This window comes from Heterodontus francisci, chromosome 2, assembly GCF_036365525.1.
Source record: "Heterodontus francisci isolate sHetFra1 chromosome 2, sHetFra1.hap1, whole genome shotgun sequence".
Classification (NCBI taxonomy): Eukaryota; Metazoa; Chordata; class Chondrichthyes; order Heterodontiformes; family Heterodontidae; genus Heterodontus; species Heterodontus francisci.
Genome location: NC_090372.1, coordinates 15,159,278 through 15,181,697, shown reverse-complemented (window position 1 = coordinate 15,181,697; position 22,420 = coordinate 15,159,278). Strand labels below are relative to the sequence as shown.

Here is a 22,420-nt window from a genome sequence, read left to right as displayed (position 1 = left end):
GTCTATTGTTTGTTTACTCTCCCTGCTTTTTAATTATTTCTATGTGTGCATCAAACTGAGGGAGATGAGTGCTGGAACCGGGACATTTTCCATTTCAGACAATCCCAGGTCGGGTGGGACACAGTTAAGATGCAGAGTAAAGGTCTCCTTAGCCTGCCACAACAATATACATCAGTCCCAACCCCCGAAGCACTTCCACAACTGCACCAGTTCAACTTCTTTCCATTTCCCATACCAATCACCCAACTGGCCTCCCTGAGTACTGGCCAGGAAAACAGGGATAACTCCCCTGTTCAGCAGCAAAATAGTACCATGGGATCTTTTACATCCACCTGAGAGGGCAGGCAGGGGCCTTGGCTTAACATCTCATCTAAAAGTCAGCACCTCCGGCAGTGCAGCACTCCCTCAGTCCTATACTGGAGTGTCAGCCTTGGTTTTTGTGCTCAAATCCTGAAGTTAATCCTGAACTTAAACCCAGAACCTTCTGCCTTAGAGGCAAGAGAACTATCACTGAGCCACTATTGACACTAAAAGGTGAGAGGCTAGTAAATGTTGGTAGTCAGAAAGATTTAGGGGTCCCAGTATACAAATTGCAGAAAGTTAACATGCAGGTAAAGCGAGAAATTAGGAAGGCAAATGGAAATGGTATCACAGAATTGTTACAGCACAGAAGGAGACCATTCAGCCCATCGTGTCTGCACCGACTCTCCGAATGAGCAATTCACATAGTGCCATTCTCCCGCCTTCTCCCCATAACCCTGTCTTCCTTTTCAGGTAACTATCTAATTCCCCTTTGAATGCCCTGATTGAACCTGCCTCCACCACACTCTCTGGCACTGAATTCCCGATCCTAACCACTCGCTGCGTTAAGAAGTTTTTCCTTATGTCACCATTGCTTCTTTTGCCAATTACCTTAAACCTGTGGTCTCTCGTTCTTGATACTTTCACAAGTGGGAACAGTTTCTTCCGATCTACTCTGTCCAAACCCTCATGATTTTCAATACCTCTATCAAATCTCCTCTCAGCCTTCTCTTCTCCAAAGAAAACAATCCCAACTTCTCCAATCTATCTTTGTAAATATAGTTCCTCATCCCTGGAACCATTCTCGTGAATCTTTTCTGCACTCTCGCCAATGCCTTCACATCTTTCTTTAAATGTGGTGCCCAGAATGTTAGCCTTTATTGCAAAGGGATTGCAGTATAAGAGTAAAGAAGTCTTGCTGCAATTATATAGGCTTTTGGTGAGATCATACCTGGAGGACTGTGTACAGTTTTGATCTCCTTGCCTAATGGAAGGATTTAGTTGCCTTAGAGAGGCTGCAACGAAGGTTCACTGGACTGATTCCTGGGATAAGAGGGCTATCCAATGAGGAGAGATTGAGTAGAATGGGCCTATATTTTCTGGAATTTAGAAGAATGAGTTGCGATCTCATTGAAACATATAAAATTCTTAGAGAGCTTGACAAGGTAGATGCTGAGAGGCTGTTTCCTCCTGGCTGAAGAGACTATAATGATGGATCATCATCTCAGAATAAGGGGTCAGACATTTAGGACTGGGATGAGTAGAAATGTCTTCACTCAGAGAGTTGTGAATCTTTGGAACTCTCTGCCCCAGAGAGCTGTGGATACTCGGTGGTTGAGTTTACTGAAGACTGAGATCAATAGATTTTTGGGTATTAAGGGACACAGGGATAGGACAGGAAAGTGGAGCTGAGGATAGAAGTTCAGCCATGATTGTACTGAAAGGTGGAGCAGGCTCGGGTTGGGGGGGGTTTTGGGTTTGAAGGCCTAGTCCAGCTCTTATTTCTTATGCTCTTACGTTATTATGTTTTCAGTGATCAGTAGCAGCATTCTGAAATGCACAGAAGTTAGTAAATTTATTTTTCCAGCTCTCACATGATTGAAAGCATGGGAGTGTTTGGAAAGTTATAAAGATGCTTTCAGCACTCTGAGGGAAAGGAGCAGTTACGTAACAGTGAGTAATGTATAGCGATACATACTTTGCAGGGCAAGTTAATTATAATCTTCAGAACCTTCTCAATTTCATTCAGTCTTGCTTCAATGTATTGGGCTTCTTTCACTGCAACTAATCCTAGAAAAAAACAGATAACATAAGAATTACAAAACGGACTGTTCCCAAATGCTATATCTGCATTCATTTTAACTCTGTGAAATTAGTTGGCAGCAATCCTGCAGCAAATGAACTTGGGTAAGCAACTTAGATATCAAATGTAGAAATTTTAGGATCAGGAAAAGGCCATTAGGACCAAACAAGCCTGTGTTTTTTTTTCTGATTAATCCCATCAACCTGCTTTCTCATCTCGTCCTTCAACAACTTTTCTCTGAACCCATTCCTAATGGCTCTTCCCTGTCACTCGTTGCATAACTGTTTAGCTGAAATAGCGACAGGAGTTCTTGCTGCAGTTGCACGATGTCACAATACTGCCACATAGAGCCCTGATTGTAAAATCTGTATTAATTTTGTCAATTCACCTGGTTCTGTTCCTACCTATCCAGTTGTAGCCAGAGAATCACCTGCTATGATTTCTCTTTCTGCTCCCGCACCGTTACCTTTGAAGTCCTTCAACGATCTCACCTTGGCCCCCTCCTATTTCTCATCTACATGCTGCCCTTCGATGCCATCACCAGAAAACACCGGCTGGAATTTTACGCTGGGCGGACGCCGGACTCCGATGTAAATGTCGGTGCCGATCCCGCTCCCACCCAGCCTGGGGATCCGTCCCGTATTTTATGGATCCCCAGGCTTTAATTGGCCCGAGGCGGGACTTCCACCCACTTGAGGGAGCAGGTCCCACCTCAGTGAGCTGCCGGCCAATCAGCGGGCCGGTAGCTCTTAGTCTCAGCAGCGCCACCCGGAGCGGTGGCCACTGCTGAGACTGCAGCCCAGCCGACCGAGGACACAATGGAACCGGGACAGAAGGTAAGTTCGGGCAGCCTCACCAGGGGAATCGGTCGTGCCCTGGTGAGGTTAGGGTGGTCTTTTGGAGGGAGGGGGGCCGTCATGGTTCCTGGGGTTAGGGTGGGAAGTGGGGGCGGCCCTCAATCGCGTACCCTGTGCCCGATTGCCAGGCCACCGCCCCCACCTGGGGTGCGGAAAGGCCAGCAGCTGTAGCTGGGAGGCCTTTCACATCCCCGGCACACCCACTTGCCACGGGTAAAATACCAATGGAGGCGGGCGAGGGCGGCGACTTCAGGGTCTTGATTGGCATCAGGCAGGCGGGCCGTCTCTCACCCCCCCATCGGACCAACATAAAGTTGGTCGGAGGCGGAAATGGGGCGGTGAGGCCTCCTGAAGCCTGCCGCTCAATTTTACGCTGCCCCCACGCCACCATTCGACCCATTGGAGCGGCGTAAAATTCCGGCCACCATGTCAGGTTCCATATGTACTCTGACGACACCCAGCCCTACCTCAACACCATCTATCCCAACCCCTCCACTGCATCTCATTTGTCACATCCAACATCAAATATTCTAAGAGCAGATATTTCTTCCAATTAAATATCTGGAAGACCCCACTACTAAACTCTGTTCCCTAGCCACTGACTCCATCCCTCTCCCTGGCTACTGTCTGAAACTAAACTAGACTGTTCACAACCTCTGCTTCTTATTTGACCCTGAGATGAGCTTCCAACCACATATTCTCTCTATCACCAAGACCGTTTACTTCAATCTACGTAATATTGCCCGTTTCCACCTCAGCCTCAGCCATCGGCTGCTCAAATTCTCATTCATACTTTTGTCACTGTCAGACTTGATGATGCCAATACTCTCCTGACTGACTTCCCACCTTTCACCCTCTGTAAACCTGAGCTCACCCAAACCTCTGTTGCCTATATCCTGAATTGCACTAAATCCCATTTACCCATCATCTCTGTGCTCATTGACCTACACTGGCTCCTGGTCCAGCAACACCTCGATTTAAAATTCTCACACTTGTGTTCAAATCCCTCCAAGGCCTTTCCCCTTCCTACCTCTGTAATCTCCTTTAGCCCGACAACCCTCCAAGAACTCTATGTTCCTCCAGTTCTGGGCTCCCGTGCATCCCCAATTTTAATTGCTCCTCTCTATCTAATCTATGCAGACCCCTCATGATTTTGAACACCTCTAACAAATCTCCCCTCAACCTTCTCTTCTCTAAGGAGAACAGCCCCAGCGTCTCCAATCTATCCATATAACTGAAGTCCCTCATCCCTGGAACCAGTGGTGGCTGTGCCTTCAGCTGTTTAGATCCTAAGCTCTGGAATTTTCTCCCTAAACATCTCTGTCGCACTGCCTCTCTCTCCTCCTTTAAGACTTCCTTAAAACATACCTCTTTGACCAAGCCTTTGGTCATATTGATGCTGATAATGAAACTTGGGCCAGTTTTCACTTCTCTAACTGTGGGTCTCTGAGACCATTTGTAACTACTGACTCAGTACCGAGAATCACTTGTCCTAATGTGGCTCGGTGTCAAATTTTGTTTGATTACGCTCCTGTGAAGCACCTTGGGACATTTTATTATGTTAAAGGCGCTATGTAAATGCAACTGTTGTTTAGATAGTTTTCCTAAAAATCAAATTAAAATAATCTGAAAAATGATCATAAAATTATTTTGATATATTTTCATAGAATGATGAAATGGTTGCAGCACAGAAGGAGGCCATTCAGCCCATCATGTCCATGCCAGCTCCCTGCAAGAGCAACTCACCTATTCCCACTCCACTGTCTTTTCCCCATAACCCTGCACATTTTTTCTCTTCAGATAATTATCCAATTCTCTTTCCAAAGCCACGATTGGACCTGTCTCCATCACACTCTCAGGCAGTGCATTCCAGATCCTAACCACTTGCTGCGTAAAAAAAAGCTTTTCCTCATGTCACCTCTGGCTCTTTTGCCAATCACCTTAAATCGGTGTCCTCCGGTTCTCGACCCATCCGCCGATGGGAACAGTTTCTTCCTATCTACTCTGCCCAGGCCCTTCATGATTTTGAACACCTCCATCAAATCTCCTCTTAACCTTCTCTTCCCTAAGATGAACAGCCCCAGCTTCTCCAATCTATCCATGTAACTGAGGTCTCTCATCCCCAGAACCATTCTCGTGAATCGTTTCTGCATCCTCTCCAATGCATTCACTTCCTTCTAATGTGTGGTGCCCAGAATTGGACCTAATACTCTACCGGAGGCCAAACCAGTGTGTTTAAAGGTTCACCATAACTTCCTTGCTTTTATACTCTTGTATGCTACAACTTCTGATATAAATAAAATACTTGACAGTGAGCAGAATGCCAGAGTGTAAAAAAGTTGCAGATTTAATCTGCGTGCCCCATACATAGTGTTGGTTTAAGATAGACAAGCAGCAACAGGGAGGGTGAAAGAAAATCAGCTAGAAATCCCAGTCCTGATTGCTGTCCGCTGATCTCTGCTGAATGTGCCTGCACGTACCTGCTGAGTGAGGACAGGACCAGGCTCAGCTGCTCTGGAATAGCCCAGTGCTGGTGTATCCTGGAATGTGAGTGAAATAACAGCGTGAAGAAAGAAGGGTAAAATGGGAGGAGAGGGAGAGGATGATTTATATCCAACCTTTCACTATTCCAAATCCGGAAGAGTTTCATGTTGGATACAAAAGTGGAAAAGTGTTCTATTTCCTCGTATTAGCATCCCTTATGATTCGCTCTTTACTCAAACAAGGGAATAAATATCGGGCTGAAATTAGCTGGGAGATAGTAGCACAATCTTACTATGCCTGTCAAACTCAATTGGACCACAACTCACAAGTCAGCTTAGCAAATGATTCTTCATGTGAGGGCCACTTGACGAAAATACTTCACGTGGATCACAAAAACAGTCTTGCTATCATTATGATGGTAAAGAGCCAACCATTTGCTGCATTCACCGTATCGGTCAATAGCACAACCCACAGCTGACTGTTGAAAAGACCAACAGCAGCTGGAATGTCTGGCTTGCAGTCCGAAATTCCACTGTGTAAACAAACCTGTTGATCTGCCCAAACACAGATGATGTGGAACCATGAGTCCAAAGTGTTCTTTGTGATGTAATTAAAATATTTCAAGTGCAATCCTCACTTACAAGTTTCAAATTAATGGTGGCTCTATTAAAGATTTATTGCTGCCTCCTCAGGGAGCTTTCTGATGGCCTCACCAGGACTGGCTGCTATGGAAACACTGTCAAACAGTCATCTTCATTTGCAATTTCTATTTTTATATTGTATTAAAATGAACTAATTGAAAGATAACGATTCAACCATATGGCACCAGTAAAAAGAATTGAACCTGAACCTCAGTTTTATCCCCTGCCCACCTCCCTACTCATGCCTAACAAGACTGAGATATGCAGGGGAGTTAAAATTAGGGCAGCATTTGCACCACACTTCTAATACTGTTAGTGTCTCCTGGTTTTCGGGAGGTAGAAGCAAATAAAAAGGGGCTAGATACAGAGTAAAGCTCCCTCTACACTATCCCTCCCAGGAAAAAAAAAACGGGTTAGATACAGAGTAAAGAAAAAAAACTAGCCTCAGGCAGCTGAGCACCTCCTAAAATATGCAAACACCGGGGTCTTATGACACAAGGCGTGTCCCAAGGCAATTCCAAACAGGAGTCTCAGCCCATGTCACAGATGCCTGGTGGCAAACAGGATCAGGGTCCCAGAAGAGGCGCTGGAAGAAAAGCTTTTCTAAATCTGTATTCTGGTTTCCTTGATGGCCAGGAGGAGCAGAAGTGCAATCCCGCTCCCATCTGTTCCCCAGGTAGTGATTCCCACTGGAAGACCCACCTCCAACATGGTACTGAGGGCCAGGAGTTAAAATCACTCCAAGCCCCCATACATGTCATATGCATGTCCCAAGTTTAAATCAGGGCTTCGTAAATCTACTACTGCGGTAAATATTAATTTGTTTTGCATTTGTTTCTATATATAAATATTGCTTAAATAGTGAGAGTCACAGAGCCTGGCTGTTCTGGAGATAAACTAGAAGGACAAGGGCAGCAAATGCATGGGAACACCAGCACCTGCAAGTTCCCCTCCAACCCAAACGCCATCCTGACTTGGAACTATATGACCGTTCCTTCACTGCCGCTGGGTCAAGATCCTGGAACTCCCTTCCTAACAGCACTATAGGTCAACCTACACCACATGGACTGCAGTGGTTTAAGAAGGCAGCTCACCACCACCTTCTCAAGGGCAATTAAGGATGGGCAATAAATGCTGGTCTTGCCAGTGACTCTCACATCCTATGAACGAAAAAAAATCACTTCCCAAACCTAGTATGGTCTTCCTGAGAGGTTGCAAATTTATTGCTGATCATTGTTTTGTCCTAGAAATTGGATCGCACTGTCCAAGGTCACTATTTCTTCTAATGGGATGAATAATACACGGGTGGAATGATACAAAACCTGACTTGCAGTTATCTCTGGATATGTGTGGCTCACCTCAGCAATACAACATTGAGTTCACTCTTCAGATCATTAAGTATTTACTGGCCATTTCATTTCTCTTTTGGTGCCACTCCATATCTTCTTCAGTGATTTTGACAAGTTGCTGAACTGTTCCACCAATCAATTTGTTGCGGAGTGCCAGATTAAAAGCAAAACCAACTTTGGAAGCACATCATGCTGTTTGAATGTAGTCCCCAGAGTAAGTTGGGTTTCTTTTCCCCTCCTCACACGCACACACACACATTTTCTCTTTCTTCTCCTCTCTTAAACACAAGGGTTATGCTATTCTATGGTTTCCAGCAGGCTTCCAGTGACTTACCAAATGGTGTTCTTTACGTGTGGACCTGGAAAAGAGTGCCAGTGAGATACTTAACCACAGAGAGCCTCGCGGCCAGGCCTGCTATGTTCCAGCACGTTTCTTTACTTATCTCATTACCAGCCCCTTTTGCCTTGCACCATCATCCCTTTTGTCATTTAATCTCTCCTGGCCTCCACCCTATCACAGGCCTTCCCTTTGTTCTTTCCACACCTCCCACTCAACTCGTGCCTTTTTCTCTGGCTCTGTAGTTGCTTAAAACTGTTAAATCTCCAATTTCTACCAGTTCGGATGAAAGGCCATTGACCTGAAACATTGGAGGTAATTTTAACTCCCAAAAATGGGTGGGTTTGGGTCAGGTGGGATGTTAAAAAATTTAAAATCTGAAACAGGAACCCAACCCGCCTCAAATCCCCCCTACCTAGTTTTAACGGGCAGGAGACCAACCCGTTCGCAGGAGGCTGGTCAGTCGTTGAAAACTTTTAAGAAGGCTGTGTGTCTCCATTTTAACGATTATTCTGTTTTTAACCACAGTCGACCAGGATAAACTGCCACTTGGAAAGGCACGGATTAATCAGGGATAGTCAGCATGGATTTGTTAAGGGAAAGTTGTGTCTTACTAACTTAATTGAATTTTTTGAGGAAGTAACAAGAAGGATTGTTGAGGGTAGTGCAGTGGATGTTGTCTACATGGATTTTAGTAAGGCATTTAACAAGGTCCCACATGGCAGACTGGTCAAAAAAGTAAAATCCCATTGGATACAGGGGAATGTGGTGAGTTGGATCCAAAATTGGCTCAGTGACAGGAAAGAAAGGGGAATGGTCGACAGATGTTTTTGCGAATGGAAAGCGGTTTCCAGTGGTGTTCCACAGTGCTCACTGTTGGGTCCCTTGCTGTTTGTGGTATATATTAATGATTTGGACTTAAATGTGGGAGGCATGATTGGGAAATTTGCAGTTGACACAAAAATTGGTCGTGTATTTGATAGTGAAGAATGATATACGAACATACAACCATACGAATTAGGAGCAGAAGTAAGCCATTCGGCCCCTCGAGCCTGCTCCGCCATTCAATAAGATCATGGCTGATCTGTTTGTGTCTCGAATTCCACACTCCCATCTACCCCTGATAACCTTTGATTCCCTTGCCTAACAAGAATCTATCTACCTCTGCCTTAAAAATATTCAATGACCCCGCCTCCACCACCTTCTGAGGCAGAGAGTTCCAAAGTCGCACAACCCTCTGAGAGAAAAAATTTCTCCTCATCTCTGTCCTAAAAGGGCAACCCCTAATTTTAAAACAGTGCCAGCTAGTTCTGGACTCACCCACAAGAGGAAACATCCTTTCCACATCCACCTTGTCAAGACCGTTCAGGATCTTATAAACTTCAATCAAGTCTCCCCTCACTCTCCTAAACTCCAGTGAAAACAAGCCCAGTCTGTCCATCCTTTCTTCATAAGACAACCAGCTCATTCCAAGTATCAATCTAGTAAACCTCCTCTGAACCGCCTCCAACGCATTTACATCCTTCCTTAAATAAGGAGACCAAAACTGCAGAGTATTCGAGATGTGGTCTCACCAATACCCTATATAATTGAAGCATAACATGCTTACTTTTATTTTCAATTCCTCTCATATTAAAGGAAAGCATTCTATTAGCCTTCTTTATTACCTGCTGTACCTGCATACTAACTTTTTGTGACTCATGCACTAGAACACCTAGATCCCTCTACACCTTAGAGTTCTGCAGTCATTCTCCGTTTAAGTAATACTCTGCTTTTTTATTCTCCCTGCCAAAGTGAACAACTTCACATTTTCCCACATTATACTCCATCTGACGGATCTTTGCCCACTCACTCAACCTATCTATATCGGTCTGCAACCTTCTTATATCCTCTTCACGACATACTTTCCTACCTATGTGTCATCTGTAAATTTAGCTACCATGCCATCGCTCCCCTCATCTAAATCATTGATATAAATTGTAAAAGGCTGAGGCCCCTTGAGGCTTCTCATTATCCACAACACATGTCACTCCTTCAAAGAAGTCCAACAAATTGGTTAAACATGATTTTCCTTTCACAAAACCATGCTGATTATTCCCGATTACCTTGAGTTTTTCTAAGTGCCCAGCTATGACCTCCTTAATAATTGACTCTAACACCTTTCCCGCGACAGACAACAAGCTAACTGGCCTGCAGTTATCTGTTTTCTGCCTCCCCCCACCTCCCCTTCTTGAATAGAGGTGTTATATTTGCTATTTTCCAATCTGATGGAACCTTTCCAGAATCTAGTGAATTTGAAAAATTAACACCAATACAACGACTCCCTCATTAGCCTCTTTTAAGACCCTAAGATGAAGTCCATCAGGACCCGGGGACTTGTCATCCCGCAGCTCCATCGGTTTGGTCAGTACTGCTTCCCTGGTGATTGTAATTTCACCAAGTTCCTCTCTTCCTTCCACCTCCTGATTTACAGCTATTACTGGAATGTTTTTTGTATCCTCTATAGTGAAGACAGAAGCAAAATATTTGTTCATTGCATCTGCCATTTCCTTATTATCTACTATTAACTCCTCATTCTCACTCTCTAGAGGACCAATGCTCATTTTACTTACTCTTTCCCTTTCTAAATACCTGTAGAAACTCTCGCTATCCATTCTTACATTTCTAGCTAGCTTCCTGTCATACTCTAATTTCTTTCTCCTGATTAACCTTTTTGTCATTCTCTGCTATTCTTTATATTCTGACCAATCATCTGAACTGCCACTCATCTTTGTGCAATTACGTGCCTTTTCCTTAACTTTGATGCTTTCCTTAACTTCTTTAGTTAACTATGGATAGTGGGTCCTCCCTTCAGTATTTGTCTTTATAGTAGGAATATTCTTATTCTGAGTATTCTGAAATATCCTCTTAAATGTCTGCCACTGCTTCTCTATTGACCTATCTCCAAGCCTAGTAACCCAGTTCACTTCAGCTGGCTCAGCTTTCATGCCCGCATAATTGCCATTATTCAAGTTTAAAATACTAGTCTTAGATCCATTCTTCTCTCTTTCAAACTGGATGTAAAATTCAATCATATTGTGGTTGCTGCTACCTAGAGGTGCCTTTACTCCATAGCAATGGTTTGGTTGAGTGGGCGGAAAAGTGGCAAATGGAATTCAATCCGGAGAAATGTGAGATAATGCATTTGGGGAGGGCAAACAAAGCAAGGGAATACACAATGGAGGGGAGGATATTGAGAGGGGTGGAGGAAGTGAGAGACCTTGGAGTGCATGTCCACAGGTCCCTGAAGGTGGCAGGACAGGTAGATAAAGTGGTGAAGAAGGAATATGGAATGCTTTCCTTTATTGGCCAAGGTATAGAATACAAAAGCATGGATGTAATGCTGGAACTGCATAAAACGCTGGTTAGGCCACAGCTGGTCTATTGTGTACAGTTCTGGTCACCACATTACAGGAAGAAAATAATTGTTCTGGAGAGAGCACAGAAGAGATTTACAAGAATGTTGCCAGTGCTTGAAAGTTGCAGCTATGAGGAAAGATTTGACAAGCTAGAATTGTTTTCCTTAGAACAGAGGAGGCTGAGGGGTGACTTAATTGAGGTGTTCAAAATTACGAGGGGCCTAGATAGAGTAGACAGGAAGGACCTGTTTCCCCTAGCAGAGAGGTCAGTTACTAGGGGGCACAGTTTGAAGGTGATTGGTAGAAGGATTAGAGGGGACATGAGGAAAAACTTTTTCACCCAGAGGGTGGTGGGTGTCTGGGATTTGCTGTCCGGGTCGGTGATGGAGGCAGAAACCCTCAACTCATTTAAAAGGCACCTGGACGTGCACCTGAAGTGCTGTAACCAGCAAGGCTATGGACCAGGTGCTGGAAGATGGGATTAGATTGGGCGACTATTTTTTTCAGCCGGCGCAGACACGATGGACTGAATGGCCTCTTTCTGTGCCGTAACTTTTCTATGGTTCTATGGACCAGGCCTTGGGAAGCCTGGCAGCTAAAAGGAGGCACAAAGGGCTGGATCTGTAAGGTAAGTGCCTGTTTGTGGGCCAAGAGGAACAGAAATATTTCCTCCAGGTCTTACCTGTAAAATCTCTGCCCGACATGATTGGACCTCCAACCACGATCCACTCCCCACGACACCATCTTCCCCTCCCCACCCCCTCCCACCCATGATTGGACCCTCCTGACCACCATCTCCTCGGCCCCTGCAATCTCCCCCCCCCCAACCAAACAGGATCCCCAACTGCGATCTCTCCCTACCTTCTGATCCTCTATTTCTTTCTACTGCAGGCTTTCCCACCTGACCATCAGACAGTCAATCAGGCTGGCTAACAGGCTGGAAATCCAGAGAAAAAAATTAAAAGATGTTTGGAAACCCGGACTTCCAGGTTTTCCCTCCATAACTCTTCCCTCCCTGCAGTGTATGCACTGCTAAGATACGATCGGGACCTTTAACTCTGTTCCTCTCTCCACAGATGCTAACTGACCTGATGGGAGTTTCCAGCAGTTTCTGTGTTCTAAACTGACATTTACACATATGCACTTTCCAGCAAAGTCGTAGAAAAGTGTTCAGGAATGGGAACATTCCTCTCTCTAACCCAGAGGAACTGAGGGTAATTGTAGCAGCCCAACTGCTGGTCCATCTCTGATCAGCTGACTCAAACACTGACCATGGGGTGCACTTGAGACTTCTCAACCTGTATAGCTTCGTACTGAGCAGTGTCCGCTTTAGCTTAGTTGGTAGCACTCAAGTCCCACTTCAGGACTTAAGCACAGCAATCAAGGCTGACACTCCCATGCTGTATTGAGGGAGTGCTGCACTGTTGGAGGTACCATTTTTTGAATGAGATGTTAAACTCAGGCGCCATCTGCCCTCTCAACTGGATGTAAATGATCCCATGGCACTGTTCCAAAGAAGAGTTATCTTCGGTGTCCTGGACAATATTTATCCTTCAATCAACATCACAAAAACAGATTAACTGGTTATTATCACATTGCTGTTTGTGGGAGCTTGCTGTGTGCAAATTGGCTGCCATGTTTTCTACATTACAATAGTAATGGCTGTAAAGTACTTTGGGACCTCCTCTGGTTGTGAAAGGTGCTATAGAAATGCAAGACTTTCTTTTTCAAATGGTGCATTTAATCACTAACCCATCAAGAGAGCACATATTCCTGGTTTATACACAGACACTTACTTCCCTTGCAAGCTTAGTTCTATTACATTCTGAATAGGATACAGCTGAGGTAGGAATAACACACAACTTAGTGTAGGATTAGTATAAATGGGTGGTTGATGGTCGGCACAGACTCGGTGGGCCGAAGGGCCTGTTTCAGTGCTGTATCTCTAAAATCTAAACTGCATTGGGAAGAATTACGTTTGGATCAGAATTACTCAGGTTATTAGACTGCAACAAAACAATTTTAATTGTACCTCCACCCATAAGGACTGATAGTGCAAATGAATCTACATCAAAATTTCCAAATTCATAAACATGGAGGATAATTTTCCAAAATTTCTGCCTGGTGGAGGAAATTCTCTGCCCTTTAAAGAATTACCCAATTTTTCCATTACATCGGAATATAGGAACAGGAGTAGATCATTTAGCCCATCATGTTGTGCCGAAACTTTAACCTACTCTAGGATCAAACTACCTACATACCCTTCATACTACTATCATCCATGTACCTATCCAAGAGTCGCTTAAATGTCCCTAATGTATCTGCTTCTACTACCACTGCTGGCAGTGCATTCCACGCACCCACCTCTCTCTGTGTAAAGAACCTACCTCTGACATCTCCCCGAAACCTTCCTCCAATCACCTTAAAATTATGCCCCCTGGTGATAGCCCTTTCCACCCTGGGAAAAAGTCTCTGGCTATCCACTCTATCTATGCCTCTCATCATCTTGTACCCCTCTATCAAGTCACCTCTCATCCTTCTTCGCTCCAATGAGAAAAGCCCTAGCTCCCTCAACCTTTCTTCGTAAGACATGCCCTCCAGTCCAGGCAACATCCTGGTAAATCTCCTCTGCACCCTCTCTAAAGCTTCCACATCCTTCCTATAATGAGGCGACCAGAACTGAACACAATATTCCAAGTGTGGTCTAACCAGGGCTTTATAAAGCTGCAGCATAACCTCACGGCTCTTAAACTCAATCCCCCTGTTAATGAAAGCCAGCACCCCATACGCCTTCTTAACAACCCTATCAACTTGGGTGGCAACTTTGAGCGATCTATGGACATGGACCCCAAGATCCCTCTGTTCCTCCACACTACCAAGAATCCTGTCTTTAAGCCTGTATTCTGCATTCAAATTCGACCTTCCAAAATGAATCACTTCACACTTTTCCAGGTTGAACTCCATCTGCCAATTCTCAGCCCAGCTCTGCATCCTGTCAATGTCCCGTTGCAACCTACAACAGCCTTCCACACTAACCACAACTCCAGCAACCTTCGTGTCATCGGCAAACTTGCTAACCCAGCCTTCCACTTCCTCATCCAAGTCATTTATAAAAATCACAAAGAGCAGAGGTCCCAGAACAGATCCCTGCACAACACCACTGGTCACCGAGCTCCAGGCTGAATACTTTCCATCTACTACCACCCTCTGTCTTCTATGGGCCAGCCAATTCTGTATCCAGACAGCCAACTTTCCCTGTATCCCATGCCTCCTTACTTACTGAATGAGCCTACCATGGGGAACCTTATCAAATGCCTCGCTAAAATCCATATACACCACATCCACTGCTCTTCCTTCATCAACGTGTATTGTCACATCTTCAAAGAATTCAATAAGGCTTGTGAAGCATGATCTGCCCCTCACAAAGCCATGCTGACTGTCTCTAATCAAACTATGCTTTTCCAAATAATCATAAATCCTGTCTCTCAGAATCCTGTCCAATAATTTGCCCACTACCAACGTAAGACTGACTGGTCTATAATTCCCAGGGTTATCCCTATTCCCTTTCTTGAACAAGGGAATAACATTTGCCACCCTCCAATCATCTGGTACTACTCCAGTGGACATTGAGGACGCAAAGATCATCGCCAAAGGCGCGGCAATCTCTTCCCTCGCTTCCCGTAATATCCTTGGGTATATCCCGTCTGGCCCCGGGGACTTATCTGTCCTCATGTCTTTCAAAATTTCCAGCACATCCTCCCTCTTAACATCAACCTGTTCGAGCATATCAGCCTGTTTCACGCTGTCCTCACAAACGACCAGGTCCCTCTCACTAGTGAATACTGAAGCAAAGTATTCATTTAGGACCTCCCCTACCTCCTCCGACTCCAGGCACAAGTTCCCTCCACTATCCCTGATCGGCCCTACCCTCACTCTGGCCATCCTCTTGTTCCTCACATAAGTGTAGAACGCCTTGGGATTTTCCTTAATCCTACCCGCCAAGACTTTTTCATGTCCCCTTCTAGTTCTCCTAAGTCCATTCTTCAGTTCCTTCCTGGCTACCTTGTGACCCTCTAGAGCCCTGTCTGATCCTTGCTTCCTCAACCTTAAATAAGCTTCCTTCTTCCTCTTGACTAGCTGTTCCAAATCTCTTGTCATCCAAGGTTCCTTCACCCAACCATCCCTTCCTTGCTTCATCGGGACAAACCTATCCAGCAGTCGCAGCAAGTGCTCCCTAAACAACCTCCACATTTCTGTCGTGCATTTCCCTGAGAACATCTGTTCCCAATTTATGCTCCCCCGTTCCTGCCTAATAGCATTGTAATTTCCCCTCCCCCAATTAAATATTTTCCCATCCCGTCTGCTCCTGTCCCTCTCCATGAGTATAGTAAAGGTCAGGGAGTTATGATCACTATCACCGAAATGTTCTCCCACCGAGAGATCTGCCACCTGGCCTGGTTCATTGCCAAGCACCAAATCCAACATAGCCTCCCCTCTAGTCGGCCTATCTCCATATTGAGTCAGGAAACCTTCCTGGACACACCTGACAAAAACTGCTCCATCCAAACTATTTGCACTAAGGAGGTTCCAATCAATATTAGGGAAGTTGAAGTCACCCATGACAACAACCCTGTTACTTCTGCACCTTTCCAAAATCTGTCTCCCAATCTGTTCCTCCGTGTCTCTGTTGCTATTGGGGGGTCTATAGAAAACTCCCAATAAAGTGACTGCTCCTTTCCTGTTTCTGACTTCCACCCATAATGACTCAGTCGACAAACCCTCCTCGACGACCTCCCTTTCTGCAGCTGTGATACTATCCCTGATTAGCAATGCCACTCCCCCACCTCTTTTACCTCCCTCCCTATTCCTTTTGAAACATCTAAACCCCGGAACATCCAACATCCATTCCTGCCCCTGTGATATACAAGTCTCCGTAATGGCCACAACATCGTAGCTCCAAGTACTGATCTAAGTTCATCACCCTTATTCCTGACACTTCTTGCAGTAAAATAGACACACTTCAACCCATCATACTGGCTGCAACTTTGCCCTGTCAACTGTCTAACCTTCCTCACAGACTCTCTGCACTCGGTATCTGCCTATTCAACAGCTACCCCATCCACTGATCCGTAGCTCCGGTTCCTATCCCCCTGCCAAACTAGTTTAAACCCTCCCGAAGAGCTCTAGCAAACCTCCCGCCCAGGATATTGGTGCCCCTCCAGTTCAGATGCAACCTGTCCTTCTTGTACAGATCCCACCTTCCCCAGAAGGTATCCCAATGATCCACATATCTGAAGCCCTCCCTCCTACACCAGCTCTGTAGCCACGTGTTCAGCTGCACTCGCTCTCTGTTTCTAGCCTCACTAGCACGTGGCACCGGTATCAATCCTGAGATTACTACTCTGCTCATCCTGCCTTTTAGCTTCCAACCTAACTCCCTATATTCGCATTTCAGGTCCTCATCCCTTTTCCTAGCTATGTCATTGGTACCGATGTGTACCACGACTTCAGGCTGCTCCCCCTCCCCCTTAAGAATCCCGTAGACTCGATCCAAGACATCCCTGACCCTGGCACCCGGGAGGCAACATACCATCCGGGAGTCTCGTTCGCGACCACAGAATCTCCTGTCTGTTCCTCTAACCATTGAATCTCCTATCACTATCGCTCTCCTATTCTCCCCCCTTCCCTTCTGAGCCACAGAGCCAGGCTCAGTGCCAGAGACCTGGCCGCTGTGGCTTTCCCCTGGTAGGTCGTTCCCCCCAACCGTATCCAAAACGGTATACTTATTATTGAGGGGAATGGCCACAGGGGATCCCTGCACTTTGCGCCTATTCCCTTTCCCTCCCCTGACGGTCACCCAGCTACCTTTATCCTGTGACTTAGGTGTCACTACTTCCCTATAACTGCTCTCTAACACCCCCTCAGCATCCTGAATGATCCGAAGTTCATCCAGTTCCAGCTCCAGTTCCCTAACGCGGTCTGTGAGGAGCTGGAGTTGGGTACACTTCTCACAGGTGAATACCCTTCACTAACAAATATTTATCAATCTCAGTATTGAAAATTTCAGTTGACCCAGCATCCACAACCTATTGGGGGGGTGGGGGGTGGGGGGGGAGAGAGAATTTCAGTTTTCCACTATCCTTTGTTGTGAAAAGGTGCTTCCTGTTTCCACTCCTGAATGGCCTAGCTCGAATTTTAAAATCGTTCCCCCTTGATCTGGATTTCTCCATCTAAGTTTCTCTGTATCTGTAACAAATCCCCTTATCATTTTAAATGGCTCAGTGAGATCATCCTTCAAACTTCTAAACGGAAGAGAATACAACTGATGTGCGTGCAACCTGACATCATAATTTAACCCATTAAGCCCCGGTAACGTCTGGTGAATCTGCACTGTACCTCCTCCAAAGCCAGTGCACCTTTCCTGAGATCAGGTGTCCCAAACTGAGCACAATATTCCAGATGGCCCCGACCAAAATTCTGTACAACTGACACATCACTTCCTCACTTTTGAATTCTAACCCCCCTAAACTATATAAGATAAAGACCAACATTCCATTAGCCTTTTTGATTACTTTTGAACCTGTGCACTAACTTTTAGTGATTTGTGTACAAGGACACCTAAATCCTCTGCTCCTTCACAGCTCCTAGTCTCTCAGCATTAAGAAAATAGTCCAATTTGTCTTTCACAGATCCCAGGTGGATGGCCTCACATTTCCCCACACTGAACTTCATCTGCCATCACTTTGACCATTTGTTTAGTCTATCTATGTCCCTAAATAACTTGTTGATGTTCCCGTCGACGCAGAAAAGTGGTGAGCAAAAAATAAAGATTGTGGTTGTAGGATGGTATTATGGTCTAGACAGCCTGTGCTCCAATGTCAGAGAGTCCAACATCTCCCCATGTGGCAAACTACCATTTTCAACTGTGTCATCATGGGCAGTCACTCATTAGAAGTCGGGCACTGTTCTGCAGAAAGGGGAGGTAAATGAGAGGGAACACTGCTCCAACCTAACATTCCCTTCCCCGAATAGTAGCTGGTTAAACTACAACTTTGCAACCGGTCTGGGAGACTCCACCTGCTTTTTCTCTTAGTCTGTGCTGGCATATGGTGAGGAGACTACAGAGGAGGGTGAAAATAATAAATATTTTACAATAAAAGGAATGTAAAGTACGTGTTTATATGCAGGAGCTCTCAGTGATACACATCAGAATTTGACATGTTTTAGGGCTGTAACACAATAACAGCTAATTCTAGCGTAGAAAATGTAACAAACATGGTGAATTAAGAAGGAAAATGGCTCTGTTTAGAAGTCTGTTCTTTTTCTAAATAAGAACGTAGTCAAGTGGCCGTTTTAACTGGGAATGTTTCTACCCTAACTGCAGCAGTAAGGTCAAATAGAAATCTCGAAAAAGTAAACAATGTTTTTGTTTAATCACAGCAAGTTAAGCTGTGGTTCAACTAAGAAACATATATAAAAAAAAATGCTTCTTTGTTTCCCTGTGCATTGTTCAGTAACCCAGCCTTTCTGCTAAGGGGAGATAGGGGTGGGGGTAAACTATAGGATTAGTCAGCCCAGCCTTTTCCTCTTCATGTGCCAGACGTTAACTACTGAGCAGCAAAGGTGAAAGCTTGGAGCATTGCATAGTATGGCACAGAGACACAATGGAAATGGGGTGGAATAAGAAAATAACTTACCAAAAGAAAATTTGTAGATAAGGAAGAGGATGATAAGGATTTGATGCTTTGATCCTCCTGAGGTAATGATGCAGGGGTGGGAAGAGAAGCCATGCCAGATAGAGATGCTCTGGCTTTGATCAGATAGATAGATAGGGCAAGAAAGAAAAATGAATGAGAGAATACATTAATACCACTTGACCATCCCCTGCATCCCATGTGACAGATGCAGCTTGCCACTTTTAACTGCATTATGTTTTTGGCACAAGATGGTAGATCAGGTATGGGATTGTGACTGACATATTAACTCACAATGGCTCCAAGTGAAAAATCTCATCCTCACGTTTAAATCACTTGTTAGCCCGAGCTCCTCCCTAACTCTGTGACTTCCTTCAAACGCTCTGTTCCATTTGCACTTGTCCCTTATGCATTCCCTCCTTTTGCCTGAACATTGGTGGACACTGGCACTGCAATGCTTTGTACTGAAGCTCTTGTACTAAAGTTCTAAGGCTTGTGGCTGCACAATTTGGAAGGTACTAAGCAGAGGCTCGGGCTTCCTCCTCCGGGAATGGAAAGGGGAAATTGGAGAGTGGATCACCTAATGCTGCTTTCCTGCATTTACTTGCAAGCAAAATGAGTGACACTCATAACGGCTGGATTTATATTTAAATCCTCTTTATGGTGAAATGGCATATGGCCATAACAGCAACAATCAGAGCTTGTATTTATATAGGGTCTTCAACATTGTCAGATAGTCCAAGGTGTATCACAGGAGCAATTATCAAACAAAATGGGACACCAGGCCAGATAAGGAGATACTAGGACAGATGACCAAAAGCTTGGACAAAGAGGTAGGTTTTAAGAAGTGTCTTAAAGAAGGGAAGAGAGGTGGAGAGGTTTAGGGAGGGAATTCCAGAGCTTTGGATCATGACAGCTGAAGGGGAAGGCAGCCAATGGTGGAGGGATTAAAATCAGGGATGTCAGGAGGCCAGAATTAGAGGAGTGCCGATATCTGAGGGGACGAGGGCTGAAGGAGATTACCGAGATAGGGAGGGGTGAGGCCATGGAGCGATTTGAAAACAAGGATGAGAATTTTAAATTTGAAGTGTTGCTTAACCGGGGTCCAGTGTAGGTCAGTGAGCACAGGGGTGATGGGTGAATGGGACTTGGTGCGTTAGGACATGGATAGTAGAGTTTGGATCACTTTTCAGGGGAAAGAAACGCAATAAAGAAATCACAGAAAGTGTTATTTCTATAACTAGTTCTTCGCATGGTTCTAAATGAAAATATCATTGCCAGTCTACTGTACTTCAAAGTGCTAAGGCCATTGCTTGGAATGAAGAGGAAGCTGGAAGTGTGAAAGTAAACAAGTAACAATGTGGGGACATTCTATCAAGGTACAAATTATTTTGAAGTGAACAATCTTTAAGTGAGAAACTATTTTAAATAAGTTTTACATTTTCACCACAAGATGCACTAATCATTTTTTTGAAAACTTATACATGGATAAATGTAATTCTGCCTAATGATTCAAACTGACTTTCATAACACTGGAAACTGCTTAAAAAAATGACTAGTTTTTATTATCAGAAGTGATTGAATAGGCTCCTCTACACTGATAGACTGAACCAGTAAAGAAGGTACAAAAGCAAGAATAAATAAATATACCTGAGGTAACTAACAGTGACCGTGGATAACTGCTCCATCCCATCTATTGTTTCTGAGATGGTAACAGACAGAAGCCAACTTTCAAAAAGGAAAACTCAAATTATATGAAAGTACATTTCAAGAGAGTATCTGCACTTGCATCAATGTTGTCTTGTGAATTTTGATTTATGCACTGAGGACTGGGCTTCCCAGAGCAATCTATTCCCAGTGTTCCTATGAGAAGCTTTAATTAAGTTTCCAAAATGGCTTTGTGGGTAAACACACTCCCTAAAAGATTGCAGACTCATGGCAACTGGGAATATCCCGATGAATTCCAGCATCCCAAAATTTCTGGATTCAGGGAAACTGGAAAAGAAAATTTCCACCCTGGGGGGTGGTGGTGTGGGGTCCAGGCGGGGTTGGGGGTGGGGTGGTTGGTGGACGGTAAGAAATTTGGGGCAGAATCGAGTTTCATCATGATTCTGTGCCAACCAAAGTATCCATTTAAATTCCAGCAGGGTGTGAGTGAGTGGATCCTTCACTTGATCCCACGCCCCCCACACATGGAGGTTTTCCTTACAGACCTTGTGAAGGCACAGACTTTGCTCTAGAGTCTTACTTGCTCCATTAGAGCTTTTTTTTCTAATTCTATTCATATATTTGCCTGCTCAAAAATGTTAACTTATCCTTTCTCTCGTTTCTGCTCTGTGTGTTTAGCATTTTTTGTTTCTGTTCCTACTTTAAGTTTCATAGACCCAAAATTCCCTGGAGGTTTTACTGCTGTCCTGCCGTAACTATACTGGGTGACAGGCGGAAACCCCCGGGAAATGAAACTGACTGGTTATGACATTTCTGCCAGTTTCCACTTTGACTTGTAAGGGACAGAGCTTCCACCCACCCCTCACGTAGCAAATGATGGGTTGAAGGTGGGGCCGAGAGTTCATGCTCCTGGCACTGAATGGAGTCCTGATGCATGAGTGGTGGTTGGCATGGCAAGAAAGATGAAACATATTGGCTTCCACAAGCACACAAGTGGACCGCAACAGTGGAAAACAGGCCTGGCAAAGGGCCTGTACCTCCAAAGAAGGCAACATGTAAAGAAAAGGCACATTGTGGATTGATCCTCTTGCTCAGTGGCTATGAGGAGTGGTGGCAGTTGTAGCATGTTACGGTGGGGGCAGGGGGGGGGTGAGGTGTGGGTTTTGGTACCTGGGCAACCCCTTCCATGGGTGAGTGACTGTCCATTTTGCAAGTGCATGGGACAGGTGGGCAGTGCCTAACATGCATGAAACTAAGCTGGGATTACAGCCCAAGGAATTTCAGAACCCTTCTTTCTAGACTGTAGAAATTGTCTATTTGTTACTCATTGCACACTCCCTTTACATTAGCAATTATCCTTTGTTCTTGTTGTACCCTTTTCAAAACATGTATTTTTGAAATTGTACACAGCATTCCAAGTGGGGTCATCATAACCTCTGCAGATTTCGACTCTATTGTTCTGGCGATATAACTCAACACTCTTTTGATTGCTTCTCCACATTATCTCAAACAATCAGTGACCAGTCTAATGTATTTAATGATGTAGTTACCAGGGAACTTCAGTGTTGCTGTAAGTTTATTGTATAAATCCACAGTCAGGGTTCAACCTGACTTGAGAAAAGCGACACTGGCTGTGGAAGGTAGCATCACATTACTTAGGTTTGGCATCACATGGAGTCTAATTCCAGTGCCGTGTCACATTAGCCCTCCTGAACACTTTGTAAATCTAGCTGAAGCTAATTTATATGTTCAGACAGAGTGGACATGCCTGCATTCTCTAAACATTTCAATTATAATTGCTGGGAACAGAGGTCTATGAGTGTGTGCAATCACACGTGCACTGAGCTCTCTCCTGCACAGGAGAGAATGGAAAATGGGATTAGAATAG

General features: G+C 44.7%; 1 protein-coding gene across 1 annotated transcript in view; it reads right to left on the bottom strand.

Moving 5' to 3' along the window:
• pxdc1b (PX domain containing 1b) overlaps window positions 1-22,420 on the bottom strand; it is a 61,896-nt gene that overhangs the window by 33,576 nt on the left and 5,900 nt on the right. The window contains exon 2 of the mRNA XM_068049953.1: window positions 2,000-2,091. Coding sequence (XP_067906054.1) covers window positions 2,000-2,091 — 92 coding nt within the window. The remainder of the gene's footprint in view (window positions 1-1,999; window positions 2,092-22,420) is intronic.